The sequence below is a fragment of the Labeo rohita genome, chromosome 20 (assembly GCF_022985175.1).
Source record: "Labeo rohita strain BAU-BD-2019 chromosome 20, IGBB_LRoh.1.0, whole genome shotgun sequence".
NCBI lineage: Eukaryota > Metazoa > Chordata > Actinopteri > Cypriniformes > Cyprinidae > Labeo > Labeo rohita.
In genome coordinates this window covers 12,287,079-12,308,284 of record NC_066888.1, presented here as the reverse complement: position 1 = coordinate 12,308,284, position 21,206 = coordinate 12,287,079, and the positions used below count along the sequence as shown (strand labels likewise).

At 36.5% G+C, this 21,206-nt stretch overlaps 1 protein-coding gene across 4 annotated transcripts in view; it reads left to right on the top strand.

Moving 5' to 3' along the window:
* Positions 1-360: 360 nt before the first annotated feature.
* The window catches only part of si:dkey-71h2.2 (low density lipoprotein receptor adapter protein 1-B), a 41,867-nt gene continuing 21,021 nt past the window's right edge, over positions 361-21,206 (top strand). For 2 of the 4 annotated variants that reach the window (XM_051138480.1, XM_051138481.1), the window contains exon 1: positions 361-654. In XM_051138480.1, coding sequence (XP_050994437.1) covers positions 570-654 — 85 coding nt within the window. In that variant the 5' untranslated portion in view covers positions 361-569. The remainder of the gene's footprint in view (positions 655-21,206) is intronic. The other 2 variants (XM_051138479.1, XM_051138482.1) reach the window with 1 other exon arrangement.

The following is a 21,206-nucleotide window of genomic DNA, read 5'->3' as shown; positions in this document are numbered from 1 at the left end:
AATAAAAATAGTCGTTTACTATTTGTTCATGTTATTTGTTCCTTAACTAATGTTAACAAACAACTTGTGATTTTAATAATGCATTAGTAAATGCTGTAGAATTATTGTTCATTCTTAGTTCATGTTAACTAATGTAATTAATGTTAACGTGTTATCGATGTTTGACTCAAATAAATAAATAATAATATAAATATGTATTAGGCTACATAATGCATAAAGCGATAATAACAACCTATTAAAAGTTGCATTGTTACAGTCTTTGTTTACGCTGTTCACAGAATGACGCGGATGATTAATTATATTCTTCGCTCCGAGTTTTACATGGTAGTTCTTCTCATTTCATCAGTCATGAAACGCCAGCGGCTGTGTGAAGGGAGCAGCTCGTGGATCACCGTCAGTCGGGCAGTGAAGGGTTAATGTTACTGTACAGATACAGGACTGTGAGCCGGTGTCTATAGGCTGCTCGTGTCCACTCGCTCCGTTACTCGCTGCATGCTACTCCACTTTCCCCATTCCAACAGTAGGCACCAAAGAAGAGCTCTGCACCTGCTCTGCAGACACCTTCCAGCATGGATGCGTTAAAATCCGCCGGGAGAGCAATAATCAAAAGTCCTGGAGTTCCGCGGCACACATGGGGAACGTCCAAGCATGAAAGTGAGTAACCTGCGTTTATCTCTGTTTACATTTACTGAATACAACTGCATCAGTGCTGCTGTTCACGCGGTGGTGTGATAACACTGCCTTCCTGAAACTACCTGAACACCTTTTATTTGTCGTTTTCATATAAATGCTATTTGCTTAATATACAGTATGCTTCCTATAGGTAGCTTTTATTTGTTTCTGCATAGTGGGATACTCATCTTTGTATTAATTGCAAAGTCAATTCCAGTTAGAAACTGTACAGTGCATAAGATAGATAACAGTCTGGTTACTGTAAAAAGATCTTTTTCTTACTTTTTCCCATGTGTCTAAGAAAATCCAATTAGATCACATAGATGTCACCACTGAACTGTTCAAGGTTGACTGGATTTATGAAATGTGTTGAAACTTGGTGAAGCTCGGAGAGACAGCTGGGCACGCTGTGCAAATAAAATCACAGTTCCAACTTTCACACTTTTCGCTGACTCCAAATCACACTTTACCCATTTATGTTTTAATGATTGAATCAGTTGGCCGGTCCTGTCAGCTTTTGTTTTGTCAGGGGGAAGAATCGAGCGCTTTTGTATGGAAAAGAGGGCAGTGGTTTTATGAGACAGCCCGTGTCACATCAGCGGTGACAGGCAGGAGCCTGAGGCTCGGCGCACTGTCATTCTGACGTGTGAAATGTGAAGTTCATAAGGCACTCTGGGGACAAAACATCCTTATTCCCACTTGAACTGTGTGCCAGGCATACAGCTGGAGGAAATCCGCCTGTCTCTTGTTGCTGAGAGTATGTATATTTACTAAAAACCAAGAAAATTAGCATAATGAATTATTCAAATCAACAGTTGTGTCTTGGGAATTTAGATGTGCTCCCTCCAGATTAAATTTTAATGATATGATCTGTAATGGATGTCTGTCTTACTACAAATGCTTTGTATTTCAGATCTTGAAGATGATACTAGTTACATTTTTAAAGGATAGTAAAAAGTAAAAATTCAGTTGTCATTTACTCACCCTCGTGTTATTCGTGTTTATTGTTTGTTTTTATCTGTTGAACACAAAAAATATATTTTGCAGAATGTCTCACATGTTTTTGTACATGAATAAAAGTCACTAGGATTCAAAACAAAGAAATAAATGCTATTATTTAGCAAGGACACATAAGATTGATTAAAAGTGACAGTTTATAATGTTACAAATGATTTCTATTTCAAATAAATGCTGTTCTTTTGAATTGCTGTTTAACAGCTTGACATTTTTAACATTGATAATAATAAAAAAATGTTTTTGAGCAGCAAATCAGCATATTAGAATGATTTTTGAAGGATCATGTGATACTAAAGACTGGAGTAATGATGCTGAAAATTCAGCTTTGTCATTAGGTATAAATTACATTTCAAAATATATTTAAATAGAACATTTGTGACCCTGGACCACAAAACCAGTCATAAGGGTCAGTTTTTTGAAATTGAGATTTATACATCATCTGAAAGTTGAAAAAATAAGCTTTCCATTGATGTATGGTTGTATGTATAGCATAAATGTATATGATACAACTATTTTAAAATCTGAAGGGTGCAAAAAAAATCGCCTTTAAAGTTGTTCAAATTAAGTTCTTAGCAATGCATATTACTAATAAAAATGATTTTTGATATATTTACGGTAGGAAATTTTCAAAATATATTCATGGAACATGATCTTTCAATATCCTAATGATTTTTAGCATTAAAAAAAATCAATAATTTTGACCCATACAGTGTATTGTTGGCTACAAATATACCTGTGTGACTTATGACTGGTTTTGTGGTCCAGGGTCACATTTTAAGTTGTAATAATGTTTCACAATATTGCATTGTTACTGTATTTTTGATCAAATAAATGTGAGACGTCTTTCAGAAACATATAAATGGTAGTGTGTGTACCAAAAAAAAGAGACATTTTTAAAATTATTATGTGTTTGAAACACTCAGAGCCTGCAGTTTTGGAAAATGATATAACTTTTGTGCTTCTCTACAAAACAAGAGTGAAATTAATTAAATATTTTTAATTCAAAGGGGAGCAGATTCTAGTACAGCATACAAACAAGTGAATAATGAACTGTTTTTGTGCTGGTCTGATGAATATTCATGTGAGGCTGGTGTTGTCTCTCAAGTGTGCATTTGACTTGATGAAGGTCAGAGTTTTCACTGGCACTCATTAAAAGTGAAATTTCATGTTTTATGTTGCCAAAAGACAAAGTTCAAGCTAAAATATCACGTTTGGGCTCATAGATGCTGTTTTTTTTTTTTTTTTAGTGAGTTGGTCTATGTAATGTCATGCACATAGAGGGAAGTCACTATTAATTTTCATTGTGTCATTAAAATAACATTGACAGTTCCAAAGGTCACATTAGTTGCTGCAAGTGTTGGATGCCCTTCCCGTTTTTTACACTGCAAGCTTTTGCAATTTTCAGTGTGATAACCCCTGGTTGGGAAATAGCAGGTTTGACCAGTACCTTCCCTGCTGATCTAATGTAGACATAAAGAAAACTATTTTAAAAAATAAACACACTGACTGTTAATACTTTACTGTTTGATCATAAATCAGTATGTCAGACCCTCTGAGCTGGTACAGTTGTGTCTATCCATGTTTAAGTAAAGCAGACATTCTGGCTTTGGATGAACCAATTACAGGAAGGATGTCAGCAAATTTATCACGTTGTGACCAGGCGCAGTGTGAAGGACAGGGAAGTTGCACTGACATCAGAGAACTGGTCTCCATGTGTCAGTTTCAATTATCAAAAGTGGATAAGGTGACCGTGCACACAGACTGACGTACATGAACAACGTGGATAAAAAATCTTTCTAATGTCCATATGCATACATATGCTCTGATATAACTCTCTAATGCTCTTCATTTAATCAAAATGAATAAAATACAAATAAACTGGTTTTAAAATGTAATTTATTCCTGTGACAGCAAAGCTGAATTTTCAATATCATTGCTCCAGTCTTCAGTGTCATATGATCTTTCAGAAATCATTTTAGTATGCTGATTTGCTGACATTTCTCATTATTATTAATGTTGAAAACACTTGTGCTGTGTAATTTTTTTGTGGAAACATTGATACATTTGTTCAGGATTCCTAGAAAGTTCTAAAGAACAGCATTTATTTAAATAGAAATCTTTTGTAACACTATAAATGTCATTTTTTATTAATTTATGACATCCTTGAATAAAAGTATTAATAAAAAAAAGAGATACAGATGAAAACATACTAATCATATAGCTTGAAGAAAATTATTCCATACGACACTAAATCAATGAACGAAGCGTGGATGTGAGCTCATTTTTAGCACATTTGCTGCATGCAAAAAAGGAGAATCTGTACTCTTTATGGTTATATTCTTCTCATTATTTTTGATGTATGGTTTCTTGTGTCAAGTTCTGTTGCTAGAAAGTGAAGGATTCTTGGCTGTTTTGTTAACATTCTCTACATTTTATTATTCAGCCTATGCTTATTCAGCCTATCATTTATCATACAAATTATAACCTAGTTTCATAGCATATTTTCTTTATATTCATTTTAGCTGACATTTTTTATGATATTTCAAACATATATTGATTTTGAAATATGTTTGAATCTGCACCAAGTTCAATTTCATTCATTTCAACTGGTAGCGGAGTTGATTTCCAGGGGTATTTTTACATTTATGATCTTATTATTATAAAAACCATATTGTTACCAACAAAGATAACATTATAATACTAGTTATTGTTTCTTTCCTTTACTTCCTTTGTGCAGAACTCACAATTTGCAGAATTTGTATTGAAGTAGTTTTGCTGTACATCATTGTAGGTGTGTTTGTGTGTGGTAAAACTACAAACAAAGATAAACAACAAATTTCAGAAGTTATTCCACTTAGATTACTACATCACTTTATGATGATCATTCACTTTGTGAATTCAGAATTCCTTTTATAAAAATTGCTTTAGACTTAAGCTCCAAATATCTCAAAATACACATAATAAACATCTTTAAAAAAATTTTTTTTTTTAACAGAAAAAGTCTTAACAGCTGCATGAATCTCGTGCTGTGCTTCCTTTTTTCCTTTTTGAGCGTCGCATTCTTAAAGGGGCAGTACCCAATACACGTCTTTAATGTCAAAAACTTACATTTACACAATTACTGTAATCAGTGTGTTAAACTCTTGTCAATAACAGTATACTGTTTTAAATCATATCTAAATTATACATGTAAAAAAACAGGAGTTTGTAGGGCAGTGTCGCCAAATCTGTGGTTTTCCAGTGGAATTTGTCTACTTTAACACTATTGCTGCTGTCTTTTTATGTCCGCGGGCTGAAGCAACCATGACATTAGTCAAGTCTAACCCAAGTTATGCAGAAATACCTGTTATAATCAGTGAAGCTACGAAATTAATGTTTTATTTACATCGTATCTGCACTGTTTTGTTTATGATGAGGGAGGGAATTCACAATCAACAACTCTGGCTTTTTCAGCGCTGACTAATCTAAACACCTCTGATTGGCTGATGCATTCCTAAATTCAACAGAAATGCGTTTGATTGGTTATAAGGCTCAAGGCTGCACAAAACAGCACGTAAAAGCAATCTGATGCAGAGTGAGCGAATCTAAATGTAATTTGCCAGTTGATGCTTTTTATTCATTTTCACATTTCATTTTAACCGCAACAGCCGTAACATGTTGTTTAATTGTGCAGTGGAATTTTTGCCCCTTTGTCTTGAATTTATGGGGCATTTTTGTTTCTTTTGGTGGACTTTTTGCCACAAGCCCTCGTTAATTTCTGACCCTGGTTCAAGGTTAGCTGATAAGCAGTTGTTTCCTCTGTGAATTCTTTGTTTCATGTGCTATAAAGAGGCTATTTTGTGTGCTTTTCGACAGCACTTGAGGTGGTTGTTAGATTTTTCAGATGGGAGCTTTTGTAATAAAGAAGTCTTTGTAGTGTTTTTCCACAACAATAAGCACCAACGTTTACACAGACCGGGTGAAAACACACACACAATCATTTTTCTAAATCAAGAGTGTGTAATACTGTGTGAAAAGACCCCATTAAGTGTGGACAGTGAACAGCTTTATGAAGACAGAGACTATCTTTCCTCAACCTTAATTAGGACTCAATTCGGACCTGGAAGGCACGTAGGGAAAGAGAGAGAGAGAGAAATAGACACACTCCTTTATTACTTCTGGCCTCGGTGACTCCCAAACATTGTTATTGTGATCACCCTCAGACACTGTGACAGCCGTGTGCAACAGCTTGTCTGGCTTTAGCCCATGCCTCAGAACAGGTTCAACAATAAAGGTTTGAATTTCTTAAAAAAGACATTAGACCTTATGCCCTAGGTGACAAAATCAACCTAGCCTGTGAATCAAGACCTGAATAAACAAACAGATGTTCGTACTGCATCTTTTTAATTAACATAAATTTGCCGCTTGCTCAATTTACTTAATTAAAATTAAATAATGAAATCTGATTTAATCTTATGCAATCTATTTAAATAAACAGAAGTTGCTTTAATGCATTTGCATTGAGAGTTTGAGTGTTTTACATTAGCCATTAAATAAAATTAAGTGGTATTTGTGTGCTTTGAGCAAGAGGAGAAAATTGGGAACTTGTTAGTGTTTGTATGAAAATGTGTTAAAAATACTCACCCTCAGGTCATCCAGGATGTACAGCAGATGAGTTTGTTTCTTCATGGGAACAGATTTGGAGAAATTTAGCATTAAAAATTTAGCTTGCTCACCAGTGGATCGTCTGCAGTGAATGGGTGCCATCAGAATAAGAGTCTACATGGCTGATAAAAACATCACAGTAATCCACAAGTAACCCATTCACTGCAGAGGATTCACTGGTTATTATTCATAAAGTGAAACAAAAGATTTTCAGACATTCTGAAGCTTTGCAAAGCAATGATTTGAAAGCACCCATCACTAATGTGCACTATGGCTAATTTCCAGTAATCTGACTTCATTTTAAGGTTAAGAAAATACATTTTCAATATATGGAACCTCTTCCCACCAGCAAAACAATTGTATTAATGCTCTGGATGTGAATATCTGGATGTCAGTTTGAAAAGCCACGAGCTGTGCTGTTTTGATGTGTTCTAAAGTGAATATTACATTTTGACAGTTTCTTTGGAATTATTTTTTTCCTGGATCAAATATAAATGCATTCAGTTTGAACTGCCAGCTCTCACATCTGTCGGCAAAGGGAAATTTAGCTTCCCATGCTTTCTTTTTAAACCAAATGACAACCAGTCTCTCTGTTTTCCCCTCTTCGTTTGATTTGTTTGCTTGTTACGTATCTCTCAAATCACTAACAAATAAGAGCAAAATCCCCTCAGACCTCAGAAAAGGTCTCTCTCTCCTTCTCTCTATCGCGATCCTTCTGTCTTTGTCATTATTTTTCCTTAGTGTCTGTGAGCATAGAGACTCCCTGTGGTTTGTTCCCTGCAGGTTATGAATAAAAGAGGAGAAAAGGATTTCGGAGAGAGAAAACGGATGCACAATGTGCAGTATATCCACACTTAAGACACAATCCACAGAAACCAAACAAGGAATCAGGGCTTTACAATACAACTTCAAGTTCATGTTTCAGTCTCCATTTAGATGTAATGTTATTGTACTGTAATTGTTAACATGTAATGTGATTAACATGAACACTGTAATTTAAAATGTTAGGACGATGATGTGTTGCCAATGTATGAACATTTCATTATTTATTTTTCCTCAAAATAGAAATAGCATGCTAATCAGAGTGGTCTTACCATGTACAGAAATATATGGATATTACATATTATTTTGAATTTATTAAATTAGTTTAAATTATCATCTAATACTTGGTTATATTGCGTAAAAATGTTAACCAATATTATCATGTGTTGAGTATTAATTTATATATTATTAATCTGCAATCCAAATTACTTTTCTGTGAACTAGCTGGTTAAGTTCCTTCTCATTGGTATCAAAAGAGAGTTATATTTTGCCATAGACAAAGTCTTCATCATGCAAACTTGCATGTATTACATGGCTCACTGAATACTTGATTCTGATTGGTCAATCATAGCATTCAGTGGTTACATATTTTCTAAAATTCACCATTGTCCATGGCAACAATGTATGACAGTGTATAAATTATATATCAGAATCAAGGACTTCAAAATAAATTGTTTTATACTTAGTTTATATGTAAAATATCACAAGGGAAGTTCAGGTAATGTAGAGTGAGATACATTGAGATTTTATAGATTTTATGTGTAATTAATAAATACATACATTTGCATAATTTTATCTGATGAGTTTCTGCTTGAACAACACACACACTCACCTACACACACACCTTTACTCTAAACCTATATATAAAATAACTAGTGTTTCTTTCTAATCATTCTTTGAAGTTGCATAGGATTTTTCATTAGTCTGAACCTGCTTTATCTCAGTTAGACTGAGAAAGCGGTCAATGACACAGTCCTCCCAAATATTGATTTTCTTTGTTCTCCTCATGTTTACCAAAACTAAACAGTATTATATACCTGCATTAGATTACATTCCTCCATTGGCAGGTTGTGAAGCCATATACATGCACTGATATTCGTTATATAAAACATTTCCCTCAGTCAATTCATGGAATGTTCCTAATATACTTTGTTATTATATATTTTGCAAACTGTTTTCTTGAAAATATTACTCTCTTAAAGGGATAGTTCACCCAAGAATAAAAACTGCCAGATGATTTACTCACCCTCAAGCCATCCTAGGTGTATATGACTTTCTTCTTTCAGACCAATACAATCAGAGTTATATTACAAAATGTCTTGGCTCTTCCAAGCTTTATAATGGCAGTGAATGGGTGTTGAGATTTTGAAGTCCAGTAAAGTGTGTCCATCCATCATAAAAAGCGATCCACATGGCTCCGGGGAGTTAATAAAGGCCTTCTGAAGTGAATCAATGCATTTGTGTAAGACAGATATCCATATTTAAAACTTTATAAACCACATAATCTCTAGTTTCCGCTAACTGTTGTATGCATGTTCACAAGACAGTGGCGTTCCAGCGGATGACGAAGGACGTAGGTGTAGCATAAGCTCTGGCAGGTTTCTCTTGGCTTATATGGAAATCCTCAGACATTTGTCTTTACAAATCCTCGTTTTGTACTTCTAATTCATGACTGGTGTTTTGTTTTGCTCTTTCCAATGAGCTTCCATGTTCACCTATGTAAAAATCTAGAGATTATTGTTTATAAATTGTTTCTACACAAACAAGGCCTTTATTAACCCCCTGGAACTGTGTGAAGTACATTTTATGATGGATAGACTCCCCTTTTTGGACTTCGAAATCTAAAAAGCCATTCATAAAGCTATTTATAATACTCAGTTATACTGAGTAAATATATTAATGCTTAAAACTTGGAAGAGCCAGGACATTTTTTTAATAAAACTCTGATTGTATATGTCTGAAGGAAGAAAGTCATATACACCTAGAATGGCTTGAGGGTGAGTAAATCATGGGGTAAATTTCATTTTTGGGTGAGCTATACCTTTAACATCTATCATAACTCTCCTATAGTTCTCACAGCATGCAGAGAAAGACGTAGAGAAAGTAATGCGCACACCGACTGCATGAGAATCAGCCGTCGCATCCTCCCACAGAGCGATCCGTGACATCCAAACCTTCCTTCCTGTTTGACAACCTGGACATGCATCAGGGAGAAATTTGACACTCGTTCTGTCTCTCTTCCTGTTTCTCATTCTCTGCGTCTGTTTCCCTTTCTGTCCTTCCCGCTCATCTGACAGCTCTCTTTTCCTCTGTTGATTTTAGCTGCTTGTGGTTTCCTATAAAATATTCCCTTGTTAAAAACAGTCTTTTATTCTATTTCAGTCCTTCCCTGCTGCCAGCATTACCCCTAGTGAACCTTGTCACCGATAGTCTCTTTTTGTCTGTCTGTCACTTCAGCAACGCTTGCTCTCTGTGTCTTTTATCTGTGTCGTTGGGCTCAGTGGGATTCAAACGGCTCCGCTCAGTCACACTGAACACCTGAAACTAGAGCTGATCAGATTGATGAGCTGTCTGTTGTGAGTTTTTGTTTGATTATGAGTTTCGTAAATGCATAAGGAGCACATTCTATTAATAACTGATAAAGCTTTGGACTATATAAAGTAGGATGTTCTGTACAAAACTATTTTTGATTTTAATTTAGGGAAGTATTTAGAAATATGCAGTTTAGTGCAAATTCTGCTTTGACTTTGGGTTTTCAGAAACCCCTATAATATAAAAATTAAATAACAACAATAATATATGCTGTTCTCATAAATTCAGATCATAAATATAGTGTAATGCTTAAACTGTAACTCATCACTCAAATGGCATGCTGGAGTAGTGCTCATTTCAGCATGCTGAGCTTGCTGATTCACTTCATCTCTCCTTTGGCACCATCTTCAGTGCACTGACCTTTAACCTTAGCCATTACTGAGTGCAGGCAGGGTGTTCAGAAGGGCTGTTCAGAACCAACCGAATCCTACCAATCAGCTGCACATGGAGGAGCCGCATTAGTGCCAAACTCCCATGGGACACCACTTACAACACACACACCAGCTGAGGCCCTGTGATACTCATGAGCCTGTTTCTCATAATTAGACATCATCGTATTAAGCCCATACAGTTTTATTCTATTACTAGGCTCTTAGAGGAGAAATCTCTTGTGATGGTGTCTAAATATTCACTGGACAATTAGATTAAACTGTTATCTAATCCATTAGATACATTAATCTAACACTAGCAGATGTAGGTGTGATGTTGTAAGTTCGATATATAGCGACCAGCTTTTCAGACTGTGACATATTGTCAAACATCTGCAGTGTAGAATATTTAAAGAAATAGTCTAAAATGAACATTTTCTGAAAATGTACTCACCCTTAGGCTATTCAAGATGTAGATGAGTTTGTTTCTTCATAGGAACAGATTTGAAGAAATTTCGCATTACACTTGCTCACCAATGGATCCTCTGCAGTGAATGGGTGCCGTCAGAATGAGAGTTCAAAAAGCTGATAAAAACATCACATTAATCCACAAAAAAAACAACACAATTCCAGTTAATCTATTAACTTTGAAGTCTTTAATCCATAATAACATCTCCTGCGGTGAAAAACTGCTTTCACCTCAATTATAAGTCCACCAACGTATTTGTTTACAATGGTTTTGGTTTGTTTTCACTTGTAAAAAGTGCTTGATCTGTGCACATTTTCTGTTCAAATTCCGAGTATGGGTCACCATACTTGGCCACACGTCATGTGCATATTTCTCTCCTGATTCAAGCAAAACAACCTTTTAGCTGGGGAAAATAGTATTATGGATAGAGTATTTTATCTGGAAGAAACAGTTTGAAGCTGAAAACATCGTAATGATGAATTTGTTTTTTTCACTTCTCACTTCTCACTTCGCAAGATGTTATTTTATGAGCTGGAGTGGTGTGGATTGCTTGTGGATTATTGTGATGTTTTTATCAGCTGTTTGGACTCTCATTCTGACGGCACCCATTCACTCCAGTGGTGAGTAAGTGATGTAATGCTGAATTTCTCCAAATCTCTTTAGATGAAGAAACAAACTCATCTATATCTTTTTATGGCCTAAGGTTGAGTATTTTTCAGAAATTTTTTGGGGTGAGCTGTTCCTTTAACTATGATAACTGTTACTCAATTTTGTATTTCCACTTATTAACTAATTTGTAAAAGAGGCGAGTTTTGCCTGAGCTTTCTTATCTAGCAAAAAGTCCTGCTGAAAAGCAGACCTTGATAAATGGTTTTAAACATAACCTTTGCATATGTGACCTAGAGCCAATAGTGTTGCCCTCTTTCTTATCAGGACAAAACCATAAAAAATGCTGAGGAAGCTCCCATAACTCATAGAGTCTGGAATGAGCCATACAAACTTTTATTTATTTTATATATTGTTAGTACTTGGACCTGCATTATAACTCAGTGTGCTTTTGAATTTGATCATATTCTTTGCTAAATAGTGTGCACTAAAAATCTTTTTTGTATTTTCATAAATTGTGCATTCAGATAATTCCAGACACAAGTTAAAGGTGTGTCTGGCTTCGGATACAACTGAGAAGAAATAGACTTTTTGTGACATACAAAACATGTTTACATTTTTTTAAAACCAATTGTTAATGTGCATGCTGTTCAGTATAAACAGAAGCTGAGAGCACAAAGTCTGAGCCGCTGTTGTGCGGCTGATAAGACTCAAAGCTTCTGTGATTTTGGGAAAGAAACATTTTGCATTGCATTTGGATTACTTCAAAAATCAAAAAAGCAAATAATCCACATTTTTATGTATGAGGATTTGAGGTGAAAACGTCTGTATGATAAACGTTCGCGCTTTGTTCTGAGCATTTAGTAAAAGTTGAGAAGGAAGAATAGCTTATTTTGAAACAGTAAATTATAATTCATGCAGATCATTTGTGAAGCTTGGGCACTTTTTTTAACTTTACTTAACTTGATGTGTGATGTGCAATTTCCAATTTCCAATCATGCAGTAATTTTGTCAAATTATGCCTTAATTATTAATATAATATCAATGATTTTTGTGTAAAATAGCTATGAAATTAGCTTACGCAAGACAAAGGAGTCTGCCATTTTATCACAAAAATATTAAAAATGTAATTGTAAATAAATGTATGTTCTGTGTTGATAAGGCAGCCCATGTGTATTAGCTCCCATTGGTTGGCAAGTCGAGCAGACAGTCATTAATTCCTTCAGATTTGGAAGAAAATTCCCCTTGCTGCCTTGAGGCAGAAGATGTTGTCTTTCTTCTTTCAGTCATACTGTAAGACAGACCCCGCTTTCTGTTCATTAATTCCATTCGCTCTGTCATGAATATGAGCGATAACATTCGCAACCACAGGCCTCTGCAGACTGAGAACTCTTTTACTCTTTGGAGTAAAAGAAACTGTGAATGAGGTTTTTTTTTTCACATGATTTGTTAGTTTTAATCAGCAGTTTTAGTCATGAGATTCCATTACACTGAAATAATATAAATATATTTAAAAAAGTTGGGCCTTAAAGGTGACCTATCATGAAAATCTGAGTTTTTACGTGCTTAAATGTTTTAATTGGGTCCCCAGTGTATCTACCAACCCAGAAAACGTGAAAAAGGACAACCCAGTAACTTTGTTCTGGTAAGCCTTTTCTGCAAGCATCGCATTTTGCTCCCCTGGTGATGTGGTGACGGGATCTTATTATAATATTACCACCCCTTAATCTGCACGTTTTCACCCACGGCACTGTCATTTTGTTTTCACAAGCAACAAAGGTGTACCAGTTCTAACACCATAGCAAAATTTTGAGCAATGCATGTTAACTGTTCTGTCTTTGACTGCACAGACGGGCACTGAACACTATTTAGAATCCCAGCCTCAGAGGAGACAAGAGAGCAATGGATTTATTGATTTACTGTATATTACGCTGCTGCCACAAAGATCTATTATAAACATGCGATTTCTTTCCCAGCTGTTTACCTTCATAGACATAACCGTTTGTTTTTGTAACTCATGTGTCTTTTTAACATAAACTTATGTGATATTTTAAGTGCAATAAGACATGAAAGAGAACTTAGTTTAGTACTCACATGGCCAAATGACGCTTTCTGTGTGTGTGCTTCAGATTTGTGTGCTCAGAAATCCCTATATCAGCGTTTAAACTGATATGGCTTTAAAACGCATGATTTTAGCATGATAGACGATTATCAAAACCAAACGTTTTTTTGCAGAGTATCTCAGGTATGAGCTGGAAAAGGGGGTGGGGAGCAGCAGCTCATTTGCATTTAAAGAGACATGCGTGAAAGAGTGTTTCTGCTTCATTTTCAAAAGTATGTATATACTTTGTATGAGTACATGACTGGAAAATAATAACATTTATTAGATTTATTATCACAGAGAGGATATGTGTTGTTTTATCATTCCAAAAATATGTAGTATCGGATGCAAAGTTCACTTTTTCATGTTGTTTGAACATTAATGTGTTTTGGCAGTGTCTGTACAAATCTACCCTATAATGATAAAAGCTCATGCAGTGGTTTTTAATTAATCTGTAAAAATAATATCCCCTTTTTCAAATCGAGCCATTCTCAGATGCCTGTCGGTCCCACAATAGTTGATTGACATGAGCGTCTCACCTCAGACCAGCTGTAACAGTCCAACCTCCATTGTTTCTATGCTGGAGCAGGGATGTAAGTTAGACAAGAATATCTCCAATTGAGCGATTGAGGTGTTGTGTTGCTGGATGTAATAATGAACATAGTGGTCGTCATTTACTCCCGTCATTTACATCTGAACCGCTGAAGATGCAGTGGATGAAGTTTGTTTGTGAAGGGAATGCGCCTCCTGATTTACATATATCCGTCTATGTTCGTGCAAATCATTTGCGATCCAGCTTCACCTACAGCAGAAGTGAGTAAAAGGTTTTTTTTATGAATCTCTGCAATCACCTTTCCTAATAATGTGCTAGTTAGAAAGTTTAGCGGCAAAACATGGCTAAATACGGCTAAAGTAAACAGGCTCGTCACTCCACAGAGAGAAGAGAGGGGCGGGGCGAGCAGAGCTCATTAACATTTAAAGCAGCCTCGACCAGAACAGGATGATTTTTGCAGAGCTGATTTTGATAAGGTAAAAAGGGTGTTGTTTTACACTACCACTGAGAATTTTTAACCAAAGCATATTATAGACTTTTCATTAAGACCCTAAAGAATCATATCAACTTGTGGAAAATGGGCATCCGATGACCCCTTTAAATATCATTATATATCCATAATACAGTGATTATAATTCTTTCCCAGTGTTTAGTGTATGTGCTATTGTGACTGCTGATGTTTAAATGATAACATCCCCCATTGTAGGACTGTCTTATGCCCAGTGACTTTTGTTGCTAGGCAACAGAGCTTGGTCTGACACTAGCGTGGTTGTCCTGAGCAGAGAAATTTGATGAATATACGGCATGTTCAACACAGCTCAAACAGCTCTGGCTCCGAGAACACAAAATTAAATATTGACACCTTCCTGTTATTCCACCTCCGCCTCTTTCACTCTTAGAAATAAAGATTCTAAATATAATCAACAATGATTTGCGGTATGATACGAGCCCTTTGAACCCTTGAGTACGCCACCAATAACTTAAAGAAACATTAAGACCTTTTATAATCACTCATATACCCAACTCAAGTACCATACAGCAAAAAGTGGGATTTAAAGGGGTCATCGGATGCCCATTTTCCACAAGTTAATATTATTCTTTAGGGTCTTAATGAAAAGTCTCTAATATACTTTGGTTAAAAATTCTCAATGGTTGTGTAAAACAACACCCTTTTTACCTTGCCAAAATGAGCTCTGCAAAAATGATCCCATTCTGAGGGATTGTTCCTTTAAATGCAAATGAGTTCTGATCGCCCCACCCCTCTCTTCTCACTGTGGAGTAAGGAGCTGTTCTGAGAGATTGTTTACTTTAGCTGCATTTAGCATGTTTAGCCACAAAACTTGCTAACTAGGACGTTATTAGGAAAGGTAATTGCAGAGATTCATAAAAACCCCTTATACTCACTTCTGCTGTAGGTGAAGCTGGATCACGAATGATTTGCGTGAACATAGACGCGTACACTACCAACACACATTAATGTTCAAACAACATGTAAAAGTGAACTATGCATCCGATAACCCCTTTAAAATAAAGCTTCTTCAATGCTTTATTTTTTTAGTGTGTATTCCACTTATGGGCTGATGGATTCAGTTCTATTCCCAAACTCCTCTTTCCTCCCTCTCCGACGTATCATGTCCTATATTCTGTCAAGGTAATGTCCTAGATTCTTCCCAACACTCATTATTTAGACACTTAATGGCAGAGCAGAGATCAGAGGCCTGTTATTCAGCTGCTGTCAGCACAAAGTAAAACAGTTTATTTTTCTTAGATCAAGTCTGGGGTATTTTATATTCAACAGTATGTACATGATGCATAAAAAATGTTAGTGCAGAATCATTCCAGGAATCTGGGCATTTGATTTACTCGTTGCTACGGGCAACTGTCCGCCTGTGTGTCCATGTGTGAGCTCATGTTTTAATTAAACATCTCATCATGTAAATGCAGTCATTATATTTACTGCGGTTCAACATGCTTGAGTATTCATGTGACTTTTGATTGTAAATGAGACCATTAAGTATGTAGTATTCATATACAACTGGCTCTGTGACTGATCATCTCACTTGCTTTCTTTAAGTTCCACAGTTCTGAGGCATCCATAGGCTCAGTGAAAACATAGTCTTAGGTCCTTAAAGGGATAGTTCACCCAAAAATGAAAATTACCCCATGATTTACTTACCCTCAAGCCATCCTAGGTGTATGTGGCTTTTTTTCTTTCAGACAAATGCAGTCGGAGTTATATGTAAAAAAAAATGTTCTAGTTCTTCCAAGCTTTATAATGGTTTGAATGGCTGTTGAGATGATTGTAGCATGCACGTACACAAGAGAGTGGTGTTCCATAGGATGGTGTAGGACGGTAGACATGGTGAATGAATGCGGAAATGACAAATGTGGAAGCTCAGTGGAGAGAGCAAAAAAAAAATGAAGATTTACACATAAGCCAAGAGGAGACTGGTTTTCCTTTGCTGTAAACAAAACTTGGTTTTTGTGAGACTAGCATATTCTCACCGGAGCTCACACTACGCCTGTGTCATCTGCTGGAACGCCACTCTCTTGTGAACATGTGTACGACAGTTAGCAGAAGCTAGAGATTATGGTTTAGAAAGTTTTAAATACAGATATTTTTCTTACAAAAACACATCAATTTGCTTTCAGAAGGCCTTTATTAACCCCCTGGAGCCATGTAGACTACTTCTTATGATGGATGGATGCACTTTATTGGACTTATTATTTCAACACCCCTTTAGTGCCATTATAAATCTTGGAAACGCCAGGACATTTTTTAATATAACTTTGATTGTATTCCTCTGAATAAAGAAAGTCATATACATCTAGGATGGCTTGAAGGCGAGTAAATTAATTTTCATTTTTGGGTGAACTATCCCTCTAAGAAAAAGGAAAAAGGATCACTCTTAAAAGTGATAAAGGCATAGTTCACCCAGAAATGAAAATTCCATTAACCTTTACTCACCTTCATGTTGTTCCAAACCTGTTTCTTTCTTTTGCTGAACCTAAATACCCAAAGATATTTTAAAGGGGTCATCGGATGACCATTTTCCTCAAGTTGATATGATTCATTAGGGTCTTAATGAGAAGTCTATAACATACTTTGGTTAAAATTTCTCAGTGTTAGTGTAAAAACACCCTTTTTACCTTGTCAAAATCAGCCCTTTTCAGAGTGATCCATTTTGTTGCATTTGCCTTTAAATGCTAATGAGCTCTGCTCACCCTGCCCCTCTCTTCTGTGGGGTGATGACAGTATTGCCAAGTCCGTGGTTTTCCCGCGGAATTGGGCTACTTTAACATTGTTGCTGTGGGTTGTTTTTCATGTCCGCGGGTTGAAGCGACCCCAATAACATAATATTTAGCTCCTGGAATCCTAATTTAACCAGGGGAACCCCGCAAAAACGTGTATTTTACCCCCGGAATGCAATTTTTAATGGGGGACCCTCCTCAAAACCCGATTGGGCTACTTTTGGGCTAGTTTTGAGTAGCAGTAGGGTGGGTTTTGTTGTGAAAACCTGGCAACCCTGGGTGATGAGCCGTTCTGTTTTCTTTAGCTGCATTTAGCCATGTTTAGCCGCTAAACTCGCTAACTAGCACATTATTACGAAAGGCGATTTGCAAAGATTTATAAAACACTTGTACTCATTTCATGCTGTAGGTGAAGCTGCATCACGAATAATTCTTGCGAACATAAACACATTTATGTATATTGTTGGGCGCATTTCCTTCAAAAACGAAAGTAACGTTAATCCTCTGCGTCTTCAGTGGCTCAGATGTCTAGAGTAAATGACGACTGCTATGTTCATTATTACATCCAACAACACCTCAATCTGAGACATTTTTGTTTTCCCCTGCACCGGAGTTGAAACTATGGCGGTTGGAGTGTTTACAGCTCACTCAGGGCAGGTCTAAGGTAAGACGGCTGTGTCAGTCAACTATTGTGGGAGCGGCCTTGGTCTGTCATCATACAGACAAGATGCTAAGAATGGCTTGATTTGAAAAAATGGGATATTACTTATAAAGATTTAAAAAATACGGGTGGATTTTGTGTACACATGCTGCCAACACACATTTATGTTCAAACAACATGTAAAAGTGAGTTTTGCATTCGATTACCCCTTTAAAGAATCCGGGTGACCGAACAGTTGATGGTCCCCATTTACTTCCATAGTATGAAAAAATATAAAATATAAAATAAAATCCTGATGATAACCATTAGAGATCCTTGTGTATATGCTTATTAGTTAAAATATATTAGTTATTAGGGTTTCTCACAAAAAGCTGCTCTACAACATTTCTAGAACTCGATTAGTGGAATGTTAGTGAAATGTTCTGTGTTTACTGAAAGATTATAAATTTCAAACCAACTGACTTATCTGAAAAACAATTCTGAAAAAATAATATGCTAAGCAACATATTTAGGTACATTCCTTGTCATTTAAAAATCAAAAACAACCATTTCATCACAGAGACCTTTATGTGTCTGCAAGATCAGTCTGGAGAAATGCCATGCAGCTTTTGTGTAGAGCAGACACAAATGCGGTTACGGTACGTCTCGGCGTCTGTGGTAATCACATTTTACGTTTGCACAAATCGGATCACTCTATCACGCAGAGACACGCGCACCAACCCAGACGTCAAATTATGTGTTGTTAAAAATGCAACTCTCACACCAAACAAACAATATTGGCTGTTTTCTTTTTTTTCCACATATCATCCTGCCATTGGCCAAACCTGTAAAAATCCAATTACTATCATCTTTATTTGCTTCACTTTATTGTCATAACATTTGCAAAGTTTTATGACCATAACCATGTCCTACTTCAATCTAATCTGAGCAAAGGCCTGGAGCATCAACAAGAATCTGATCAATTATTCATTTAGCAGCCTGCTGAACATATGGTGCATCCCTCAAGTTCTAGTTGCAGCTTTACTGTGGCCCAAGTTTCGTGTGTGTCAGCATTCCCAGTTTAGGATTTCAGCACGACAAATGTGCTGCAACAGCTCAAGGAGATTATTCATGGCTAGCATGGTCACCCTTAGAGCTTTTTGGCTACTTCTGCTATGTTTCCATGCCCCGCGGCACATCCTAAATGGGCTATAACATGTCATTTAGAGATGGCTGCAGTGCCGAGTGAGCATTGAGGGTTAGTTTTTCTGCTTATTGAGTACTGAGATAGATTTTGTGTCTCTGTAGGTTAATAATTCACTTGCAGTTGAGAAAGCTGTGATGGTGGTATTGTCTTCCTGGCCTCAAACAGCTGGTGCTGCTGGGAGGGCCAGATGGCGACACGCAGAGCTGTCAGACCGGGACACGGGACTGTCAGATTAGATGAGTTTCTGTCCTCCATAGCTGCCTTTTTAGGCAAAGGGACATAGAAGTAATCAGTTCCTGTAGGTGTGATTTAAGAAAAGTGGCACACGCTGTAAATGCATGTTTAAAATAGATGAACTTTGGCTTACTTGTTGCGATTACTATATATGTTTAGGGATTCAGGTGCATAGCGCTAAAACCCTATTGTAATTGTTAGAATGGTCACGGATCAGTGATCTCCACGTAAAACTGATCATGCAGACCAAACGGTAGGTCGTAGAGACTTAAAACTTGGAGGGATGGTAGTATTCACACCACCTACAACGTGACCACAGCTCGCCCTAATGAGCCTGACGGGGGTGCTACAGTGAACAAAAGAATGTAATTGCTCATAAACCATCAGTCGCAGGCACAAGTGTCTTATCTCACTGGAATATTGGCTCACGTCGGACAGAACGCACACCTTATTGTGAGCCTGTAAAATTTTCAGGTATTTAGCATTTTTTTGAAAAACCTACTTTTGCAAAATAGTCTTAGATTTTTTGCCCAAATAGAACCAAACCAGTGCAGGAAGATTCTCTGGAGTGTGCATATCAATAATTATCCAAAAAAGTTGAACTTTCAACTCAACATTGCAAAGGGACACCAAAATGTTTGAAAGGGGCGGGGACACTTTTAGTAAAATGCCTATAACTCCTGAATGGAATGAGATATCTTCACCAAACTCAGAACACTTATGTAGGAGCTCAATCTGAGGTCACAGAAAAAAAATTCATAGCTTGGCCATTTGGTGGCGCTATTAGAGGGGAAAAATGGCTATAACGGCATAACCATTTGTCCTTTCAACATAAAAATCAGTGTGCACGGTCTTGGACCAAAGTGCCACAAGTGTTTATAAGGACTTTAATAGAGGCTGGTCGGAATGAAACTCGGTGGTCTTGTTTGACTCACAGCACCAAAGTTCTGACAGAAATTTTGCATTTCAAGGGCATAAACGATTGTACATGGCGCGTTTTTTTCACAGATACGCACGATATTAATATAATGTGATAGAGCTCCTCAGTCCGAACAACTTTGCCTCTAGAACCACTGCTGTCAATCAAATTGTTTGTTAAATTATTGAGATGATGTTAGACACTTACTTCTGCAAGCTAGTCCTAGGTTTTTTGGTCAATCTAGAGAAAACCATTGCAGTACAATTCTCTGGACTCTCTAGGTCAATAATTATCAAAAAAAAAGTTAGAAAAGGGGCCTGTCTAAATATACCCAAAATCCTATAAAGCCTAAAGGAAAACTCAAAACTTAACAAAAGCTGGTGAGCGCATGCGACAGGTGATTCTAAACAAGCATGCAAAGTTTTAAGGAGATCCACAGCTGGTGCTATAACAGTTTAAAAACGTTAAGAAACACTGTATTTCTATGTTAAATGACCTGGATTTGCCAAAAATGTTTTTTTTTAATCATTGATTTAGGTGGGTACAGGCTAAATAATATGTAATGTCTTTTTCCTTATATGCTTAAATGCCTTAAGTGCTTGAACCTTGGTAATCGCTGCTTGCAGCTATATTTTTTATTTCTTATTTCATGAGCAACTGGAGGTCACAAGAAGAACTTTATAAAGAGTTTACTGATGTTTGAAATAGACAAACTTTGGCTTACCTGTCAGGATGAATATAAATGATCAAGAAGGCACTATTTTAAATGCTCTCTTCCATGAGTTTTTCTTCCATAAGAAATTTAGTATATGAAATAATAATAAAGGATCTTTGTCATTTTGAAAGCATAATAATCAATAATTCACACTGATGTAACAGTGGGTTAAGGTCCAGCACTCCAGTGCTTGCTTTATATAGATTTTTTCCTCAAAATTGCACCATGGCAGTGGATGTCTAGTCAGGTTCATTCTGCATATCTTTCGATCCAGCTCTGCACTCCTACAGGGCTTTGTATTAGACCCAAATGGGACCAGAAAGCTATTTAAAGCTCACTGTGTGGCACAGTTTTTGAATTTCTCCTTACATGGGAATGAGCCTCACTTCTCCTAA